Here is a 9,502-nt window from a genome sequence, read left to right as displayed (position 1 = left end):
GTAAGGGTTACATATGGACATCAACAAAAAGTGTTTTTGTTACATTCTCAAATAGCTACAGTGTAGCACATCTAGCTGTCTAACCCTAGGGTCACTGGGCTGCGGCAGTTGCAACGCCTCGAGGGCTCCTGGAGCAAAGTCCCTGAGAAGCTGCAAATAGAGCGTTTGTAGAGCCGGACGGGGATCAGGCCGGGCTGGTTGCACGGTGAAGAACCCCAGAGGACAGAAAGCAGCACGTGGATTAAGGTACCTTCCAGAGCTTTGCTTTAAAAAGATTTTAAAGGGTGCTCTCGTTCCCAGCCGGCTTCCCAAGTTGCTTATATTTGCAATGTTGTGTAAGGTGCAAGGAAGCTTTACAACCCACCTCCAGAGCATTTGTTGCTGCAGGTCTAAGACTTCTGAGAACATACGGAGCCAAATTTAATTGAAATTCCATCTGTCACTCTTGTGGAAATTTTAGCTGGTATGAGATAAATATGCAAAATTGAATTTGGCAATCAATACGGGCAATAATGCAATAAGGCTGTTTACATTTTAGAATGCTGGTGATTCACACCTCCCCCCTCAAAAAACCCAACAAATCATTGCAGATTCACTTGGATTGTAAAGCAAAATATTTTCATGAGTGGATTTCTTTTAATTGCACTGTTATTGAATTCTAATCAGTGGTCCATTAACAAGTCAAACAGTATTAGTTTGAACCAGTTTTTCAAAGGATTTGAATAAACACAGAGGCAAACTGGTGTGTTTCCTAGCATCTGTTTATCAGTGCTGTAGACTCTCCTAGCACTATCCTAGTGCTGTTTCTTACAGTAACTAATTTGGAAACTGTACAAATGGCAAGGCTGTGCTGCATACCAATCTCTCCAACTGATCTTATGACCAGTGCAAGGAAGAGTTACAAGGTAGGTGTTAGAAAGAAGCAGAATCCCAGTGTCCCCAATTCAAGTTCTGTAAATTGAGTTTGACATAATGCAATATTGCATTTTTTTTTTCTTTTTTAATATAGTTTCTTTAAGTTAGCTCTCAAGTACTGTTAGGAAATCAAGTGTAACAGGTCACTTTGGATTGAAGCTAGTACATACCACAGCCACCTTGTAGCATTTCTGTATCTGGAAATTTTCACTGTTCTTATTGTGATATATCATCATCAGTCCTTAGTGTAATTCAGATTCTCAGTCAACTGGGGCATGGGAACTGAATTAAGAATAAACTTCACTAGTGAGCATTATACACAGTAGCAGAGTTTATTTTTATACCTGATAGCAGTTTTTAAAGCAATCGATTATCAGCAACATACAAGTTTTCCTATATGGCTCTTTGGTTTATAGCACTAGTCTTTCTGACATCAGATTTCTCTTCAGAAGCACAGAAACAATTCATTACAGTTGCATGCATCCCACAGAATGACTGCTCTGTGCTTTACTGGTTGGTAAGACTGACAAAATAAAACAGTGGATGTTAATGTGTTTGTGCCCTGTACCAAATTTTAATGCTTCTTCATCTCTTATGCAAGATCCACTTTCACCTGACAAATTTTGACAGTCAGCAAATGTTGCAAAGAAGTCAAGTAGTTACAAGCAGGATAAAAAATAAGCCTTGCTAAACAGGGCCTGTCAGATAGTCAGGTCTAAACTCCAGCCCTACAAGCCTAAACATATGAGGCAGTCACTGAACTAAGGGGAGGTCCACACATCTATGTTAAGAACATGACTGCATAATTTTCAAGTTGGCCAAGAGACAACTTCATTCACACTGGACCTCACATCTAAAATTTTCAGGTGTGAATAATGGCTTTGCTCTTATTTTCAAATAAAAGCACTTAAAGGGACATAACTTTCAGAAGGTTTTGGAAATTAGGCCCTTTTAAGGGTTCTGGTTTACGTGTGAGAATTAAGACTTCTAAAATGAAGTCACATTAATGTGCACTGTTTATGTTTACTGACAGCAATAGCCAAAAATACCCAAACTGCAGGATCAGGAATTTGGATAGAGGCAGCACATCAATATTCCTGAAGGCTGGGCTGTAGAAACACCAAGGGGACTGAAGTCAGTCCTTTCTGAACTACAGTAATTTTTCATGACATTTAATTTAGAGGTGGTTTGATCAGTTTTCTCCAGAGCTTCATATAAGCATTCTTTGCCTCGGGGCTAAATATGGGAAATTACAACCAGCACCAATTTCCTAGGGAAAAAGTGCACGTCATGCAGCTTTAGCTTTACAGACCTTTACAAACATTAGTTGCAATTTTAATTAAGACTCATGCTACTATGAGATTAACTAGCAAACATCAAATGTGAAGTTTTAAGGCACAAATAAGTGTGTAAACATGAGAATAAAAATTTCTTCCACCTTGAGGGCAAAATGGCTTGTGTCATTGGATAGGAGGAGGAGCTGTTGGAGTGACAGCAAAACTGGTCTTACTGTGAAATACGTGTTGTGTCACCAAGCTGAGCAATTCTTCTCATGCTGTGACAAAACAGAACTCCCATCTACATACCACCATCCTCATCTGGATCTTGGAACAACTTACAACTTCAGCCTGCCCAGGTCCAGTGATGTTAGGGATGGTTGCAGTACTACAGACCTCAGTATCAAGTGCACCACAGAGTTCAATTTCTTTCCCTGTAGATGTTCCACTACTGTGGTCATCTTTGAGGTCTGTGTGAAGGCAAGAAAAGGATTTCAGATTAAAATAGGTTCAATTTGCTTAGGGAGAAGTCTCAGGAAGATGCAAGAAACAGATGGCTGACATTTCACTTTATGCCAGTGGCTTGGCAGCTGGGTGGAGGCTGTGAGCAGATTCTCAGGTGTGTGGTTATGTTTACCTGAATCCAGGCACATGCCCGTGGGTTTTTCAGTGCTCCCCAAGGATGGGGCTTGTTTGTTTTCTTCATTCTGAACAATTGTTTTCAGTGTACAATCACAGCAATGAATGCGTTCACAGTTGAGGGATGCATTTTGTACAGTAATATTACTGCATTAATTAAAAATTGAACTCAAGTAGTAGCCTTGGGTGGAGTAGATAATAGATTCACCTGGGTATTCTAGTTATTCTTGAGTGCTGTGTCCTCAGCTTTAGCAGTTGTAACATGTTCCCAGCCAAATGAAATGTATTAAATCACTGCAATATAATTTGTGTCCTTAATTCCTTTTGCCATTATTCCTTTGGCCATTATTCACTCCTACATGGAATGGCAGGAAGCTCAAATAAACTAATTCCAGGTTGGTGAGAACACTTAAGAAAACTGGTTTTCCATACAGTGTTTGTTCTCAGCTGTGAAATAAATCTAATTCCAGGGTCTTTGTACACAGACTGAAATTGTGCCTTTTAAAGAACCAAAAGGGACAGAAGTGTAGAAGTCAGGGAAGTACAGCTGGTCTTACTTGTCTTACTTAAACTTTTAAGTTTGAAAGCTAATGTCCAATGAACCCTCTCATAGGGACGGTATGAAGTGGCACAGAACGTGCAGCGAACAAATCACTGCAAAGCACGAGTATTTGTTAACTGAAGTCTAAAATGGGCACAGAAGCCTTTGACGCTTACAGAGTCCTGTTCGTTATAATCAGTGAGGCACATATCAACCTGTCCCGACAAAAAATGTACCTGCCCCTGCTCAACAGAAAAAAAAGTGCTCAGAAAGGGTGACCCATCTGTAGTAATAGTAGGGAAGAGTCATATTCTGGATGAGTATACACTTATTAATTGCTCTGGAATGCTTAGTACTGTTCTTTGGTCATTCAGAATGGACAGTAACTCAGTTATTCACTCTTCTTCTATATCTGTGAAAAATCTTGTCCTAGAATTTTCTTTTTTTAGCCAGAGGTGACAACTGCCTCTCTGAGTTGTGGCACCTGTAATTACAAACTTCTAACTTGTAGGATTAAAACCATAATCTTTAGCTAGTTTGGGTTATTGGCAAGAAGCAATGGTGCAGCTTGTGCATTGGTCACATTATCATCTGTGCTGTTCAGTAGTGGAATATTGTAACGTAGATAACCTGGGGTTATATTTTCTTTGGTCGTGGGTACAGTAATCCACAGCAATTCCATCTCAGGATGAAAACAGATATCCTCTCAGGTATGGCTGTTAATTCAGCTAGCAGCAGATGTACTGGAATGCCAAGAAGCAGCCATCTTTTGAGCAAAGTGGTCCTACTGTTAAGTAGATGTGTATTTTGGCTGGGGCTTAAAGCTGAACATTCTCCTTCTGCCGTAGGAGACATCCAGAGGGGAAGTTTACCCTTAGTCATGTAAATACATGTCATTACAGCCTTTGGCAGAGCCAGGTCCCACATGCTTAATTCATTAGGCTATCTCATCCCCAGACAGACCAATTCTCTTCTGTATACTTTGATTAATCACACAAATGATTTAAAAACTAAACATGCAGAGGACAGTTCTTGCTTCTTCACACATTGATGTTTAGTTGTTCAGTGGTAGAATTTCTGAAATGAGGAAAAAATTAGGCACCAAAATTCTTTACTTAACCACTGTAAAATGTTTTTAAATGTAACATTTACCTTGAGTCTCCACTTAGAGGAATTAAAAATGCATGTTTTACAAAGCTGTGCCCTTAAAGGAAGGAAACAGGTTGTTATTTATCTACACAGCAAGTCAACACCTGTGCTACAAGAGAAAAACCACAAAACGGACAGCCCTTAAAGTCTCTGATTTATTCTATTTTCACTTGTATGGGGGAAACGCTTAAAAAAAATGGGGAAGATGTAAATAAATGCTTTAAGAAGAGGAAGAGAGATTGTAGTTTAAAAAAATTACAGTAGTAGTTATTTTCAAGTTATTTTCTCACATGTATAGGGATCCAAACCATCAGTGTGTTCATCCAGGTTTCAGAAGGCTCCTAGAAGTTTAAACAAGTGCACCGAAAAAGTTTGTGTTTGTAAACATTTATTTTCTTGAACTGAAAAAGGCTTGCATCAGCACACATTGTACAGCCTTGCAAATTACACAAATTGAAAAAAAATGTTTGTTTCATTTTTATGTGCAATGAGTCTTTTGATGTCCAGTGAGTATCTGCAAATGATGACAACTTAAACCATTAAAAAGGTTTCCAGCTCTTATCAAACACAATTATTTTAGCGTGAAAAGAAAGAGAAAGAGATTCATACTGGTGGGAACACAATTAAAGTGCAAACATTTTGTCACTTGTGAAGATACATTTTAGTTTCTTCACCTTTTTGCTAAAAAGAAATATTAAAATGTGATTCAGTGAACATTCTTTGTAATCTATTCATATTCCCCTTTAAATACTTATTCAACTCGTTGGATCAAAGCGAATCCTCGAAGGGTACAATGAACTTGTAATTTCTTTTGACATCGCTTGAATGAATCTCAAAAGAAAACAACCATCTAAGGAATTAACTAGTTACTAAAATTATATATTTCTTTTCTTTAAAAAAACAAAAAATGCAAGGGACAGGGAACAGGTTCATCTGAATATGTTGGGCAGTTCACTAGAAAATGAGCGTAATTCTTTGAAAATGGTTCTCTTTTTCCCCTACACCAATCCTCAGGTTCCTGCTTTGGAATGGACAGCTGTGTGCTGGCAGTGAACAGGGATTATAAAGTACAAATCTGAATGTGGGCTTTTATGAACGTTTGCTGTACAATAGAACTTTGGATCTGATACAAGAAGTCAAAAATATAAAACAAAACTATTATAAAAGTAGGGGGCATTTCAGTGGCATTCTGTATAGAAAGCTGCCTTTCTCAAAGATGTTTTCTTGCTCTTGTCTGGAATTAACTTTTTCATCGTGCTGGATCACTGGGTTATTCTTCAATGGCTAATGTCACTTATGACAAAACATCCCAGGAATCTCTGTGAAAAGAACAGAAACCCCACAACATTAAGCCGATCAAGGAGAGGAGGACATGGAAGTAGTAAAGGCTGAGTGTCCATCGATGAAACTGCTACTGAGAACTAGCCCTTTCCAGGATATGAAAGTCGTAGTGCTTCTTGCTTGTTCTCAGCCTGAACTTGTTAACTGAGGTACTACTTTGTTTCTTCAATGCGTTCTGAGCAGCCGACATTGTAGGGAACATAGCTAGAACCGTGTAAGTGGAGGCCAAGTCAGTAGATTTGCATGGCTCAGTGTTCACATTACTATCTCCGCTGCCACAGTAACGCCGGTGGTGCTGCTGCTGTGTTTGTAGACACTGTGAATCCCTCAGCCACCGGATCTTGGCACCCACTTTTAAAAGTTCTCCAAATAGTTTTTCTGCTTCCATACGAGTGATACCTTCTGGCAGTTCCGTTATTTCTAGAACTTTTCCCACAACTGAAACAAGAAAAATATCGAATCAAAATTTGTTGTTGTACTTAAAGATGCATCAAACAGTGGAGAATGAGTTATTTCATCCTCGTATCTCCAGTTGGCTGATATTACAGGCTACTACAATGGCATTCTGTTGCTGGTAGAAGGCAATGCTTCTCTGACATTTAGCACTGCTTACAGCTGCAAGTGTACAAATAAAAGCTGAGATTACAAATAGGCTCCTTAAGAGAGCAAGGCAGGGAATCAGTGCTGAATTTTGCAGTAGATTCATGAACTGACCGTACCATCTGACTTGCTTTGCTCTCATACATCACCTGGCTAAGTTCTATACCTGGCTCTCCTGCACCAAGATCTGCTGAAGCAGCCTTCTTTGCTGGTTTCTTTCCCCTGTTTCCATGTCTGTTTCCAGGCTGACACTAGAGAGATGAATATAAATGACGTGCTTTAATGACAAGGCATCGTATCTTAAAAGTTCTGCATTACCTCAGTGTAAATCCTTGACTTCAGAAGGAAGGAAGGAGATGATGAAAACCATCACCTTAAAACTCCTCAGAAAAAAATAAACCACCAACCCCCAAACCCATCACATCTTCTGGCCGATCTCTGGTACAATTGAGCAAGGTAGGAGTGGAGGGTTTAAGTCTCTCCCCATCAGTAAATACCGTTTTGCCAACACAATATTTTCTTTTCTTGTAAGAAACAAAACCACTTTTTGCTTAGGAATACCTGTATTTCCTATTTTTTAAAAATTGTTACTCAAAATCCTTTTAAGCAAAATTTTTTTTAGAACTCATTTTTAGAACTGCTGCCTAACTGCTTCCAGGAGAATCCATATTCTACACTGTGCCTTGCAGCTTCTTTCATGGGTTGAAGTTTCAGTTCAAACGACAAGTTACGTTTCAGAATAATGCTTCTCATTACTTCTACCATAAGAACACCATCAAAGATGAAGAATACATCAACAAAGAATAAAACAGTTACTAGAAAGCAAGTGCTTTCCAATCAATCACTTTTCTAATGCAACAATGTAAGTCCCTATTCACGGCTATTATAATTGCAGTCCTAAATTGCTTTCTTCTATGCTGCCAGGAGAGTGTTCTCTTTAGTACCTGTTGGCTTGCTACTTGTCCACGTAATAAAGATGGTGGATTGTATTGCAGGGGCTGGCCGAGCAATGGGTATCTGGCATCTCCTTAAAGAGAAAGGTAATTAGAAGGGTCCCCCCTGCCCCCAAAATATTGTAACACAATTTAGAGTTTTTGTGTATATCTTATATAGGAGAAAGCAGAATGAGTATGCACAATGCAGTGTATTTGGCTAAGCTAGGAAAATAAGATTTAATGTGATGAAGTCGCATACTGATCACAGGGTGAAAAGGTACAAGCCCAAGGCTTTCTTGCATTTAAGAGTTATGCTGAAAAAACGCACCAACATTATTTGCTGCGGTGTCACCTGAAAATGACCTTAATAAAGGACTTCTCGGTGTACTAATTTAACCATTTCCATTATTGTATCCCTGGTGAGTGCCAGGTATGTCTTCATATTCCTATTTATTCCAGGGACTACCAAACAATTTTTTTTAACAATCACAGAAGATTAAAGAAGTTGAGAGACATATTTTGCAACAGGCAACTTGGAATTTTTACGATGGAATACCAAGCAATGATGTAAAGGTTGTGCAGCAGACAGGACAAAGGCAAACAAAAGCAAATAAAGTTTCTTGTATCAATAAAGAAGACACAGCAGCATTTCCTCTAAGCCTTGCTTTACTAATGCAATTTTTCTACAAAATAGATCCATCGATTTTCAGTTTTGGAACTACACACCAGGACATCTTTGGTCACTGCCAAAGGACTTCTTGTTTGTTTTCAGACTTTCACATCATAATGAAAATTTCCTATTTTCTGTTTTTTTTTTTTTTTTTCCTGATAACATGGCAGAAGAGGAATGAAATTATTCTACAAGGGAGTTTTTCTGCTATCATACCAGTTTTTCTAAAAGAAATGAAGAATTCACACTTAGCAGTGGTTTGATTCAATGCATTCATCAATGAAGAAAAGGGTTTTGGCAGAACATTCATCTTAAAATTACAGTTCTATACCCTTATCCCTGAAAGATAACATAAGTATAAAATGCATTAAGATGAGCTAGCGGATAGCTTTGTTGATCTTCCTTCAGTAAGATTACTACTGAAGTGAGCCACAGTTTGTCAGAAAATCCTTAATGTCTTTTAAGATGCATGAAAAAAAAACCAACAAAACAACAAAACAACACACACACATTCTGGTTAACCAAAAATATACCTTGTCCAGGGATGAAAGTTCTAGAAAACTGGGGCACAATAGAAAGAGGTGTTAACGTGGGACGGATGTTCTTGAGGTTTGACAGCTGGGCTGGTGCTGGTGATTGGGCTGGCGAGGTGACAGGACTACCTAGTTGAGGACTATGCTGCAACTGGATAAACAACAAGCGTGTATTTAAAAAGGTATCCAGTTGAACAAGCTAAATTACAAGCATTCCAACACTGGAAACAAAAGTACTATCAGAATAGATTTTATTCCAAAAAAGAACTTTTGGGAAAAAAAACCACAACAATGCAAAAATGCAACTTATGCAAATAAGTCATGCTGAAAATAAAACAGAAAACTCATACCTGAGCAGCACTGTCTAAAGTGCTAAGTTCTGTGGACTTCTGCCCCCTTTGATGATCACAGTAATATTTATTCTGTTTCCACTGTGGAGGTGAATGGTTCCGAGGCTGAGGGTTGTTAGGTATATTTAGCTGCATCATTACTACTCCTCCACCTGGTGGTGCTGCTACTGCTACATGGCAAGAAATGGGTAGGATACAGTTAGTTCATCATCAATTTCAATTTTAATTTTAGGAGAAAAGACATGAATTAAAAAAAAAAAAAAAAGGAAACAACGCTAACGACATCCTGCTAAATAAGCTGCTCATTTCTAGAAAACTAGGACAGGATATTCTGTACAATTGTATTTCCACTATCAAATAAATCCGCACTAGATTAGCTTAAGAGAAGGTTTCCCTGAACTACAGAAGATAAACAGAACCCCTGAAACTCATTATTGGGAATATTTTTAAAAAGAAATTCTGTTTAACAATAGTTAGCAGTATTCTGCATTTACTGTAGTTACTGTCAGAGTAATGTTCTCTTTGATATGGTGCCATACATTAGAAAGATCT

The 9,502-nt window shown here is 38.4% G+C and overlaps 1 protein-coding gene and 1 long non-coding RNA gene across 19 annotated transcripts in view; one reads left to right on the top strand and one right to left on the bottom strand.

Moving 5' to 3' along the window:
- Positions 1 to 9,502, top strand: part of LOC107053863 — a 45,828-nt gene that overhangs the window by 713 nt on the left and 35,613 nt on the right. Inside the window, exon 2 of the long non-coding RNA XR_001467602.4 lies at positions 90 to 246. This is a non-coding gene — a long non-coding RNA (uncharacterized LOC107053863). The remainder of the gene's footprint in view (positions 1 to 89; positions 247 to 9,502) is intronic.
- Positions 4,893 to 9,502, bottom strand: part of R3HDM1 (R3H domain containing 1) — a 68,895-nt gene continuing 64,285 nt past the window's right edge. For all 18 annotated transcript variants that reach the window (XM_046944130.1, XM_046944132.1, XM_046944131.1 and 15 more), the window contains 5 exons: positions 8,951 to 9,120; positions 8,601 to 8,751; positions 7,407 to 7,489; positions 6,629 to 6,713; positions 4,893 to 6,300 (listed from right to left, as the gene is read on the bottom strand). In XM_046944130.1, the coding sequence (XP_046800086.1) occupies positions 5,933 to 6,300; positions 6,629 to 6,713; positions 7,407 to 7,489; positions 8,601 to 8,751; positions 8,951 to 9,120 (857 nt within the window). In that variant the 3' untranslated portion in view covers positions 4,893 to 5,932. The remainder of the gene's footprint in view (positions 6,301 to 6,628; positions 6,714 to 7,406; positions 7,490 to 8,600; positions 8,752 to 8,950; positions 9,121 to 9,502) is intronic.

This window comes from Gallus gallus, chromosome 7 (assembly GCF_016699485.2).
Source record: "Gallus gallus isolate bGalGal1 chromosome 7, bGalGal1.mat.broiler.GRCg7b, whole genome shotgun sequence".
Taxonomy (NCBI): Eukaryota; Metazoa; Chordata; class Aves; order Galliformes; family Phasianidae; genus Gallus; species Gallus gallus.
This window is presented reverse-complemented; position numbering and strand designations above follow the sequence as displayed.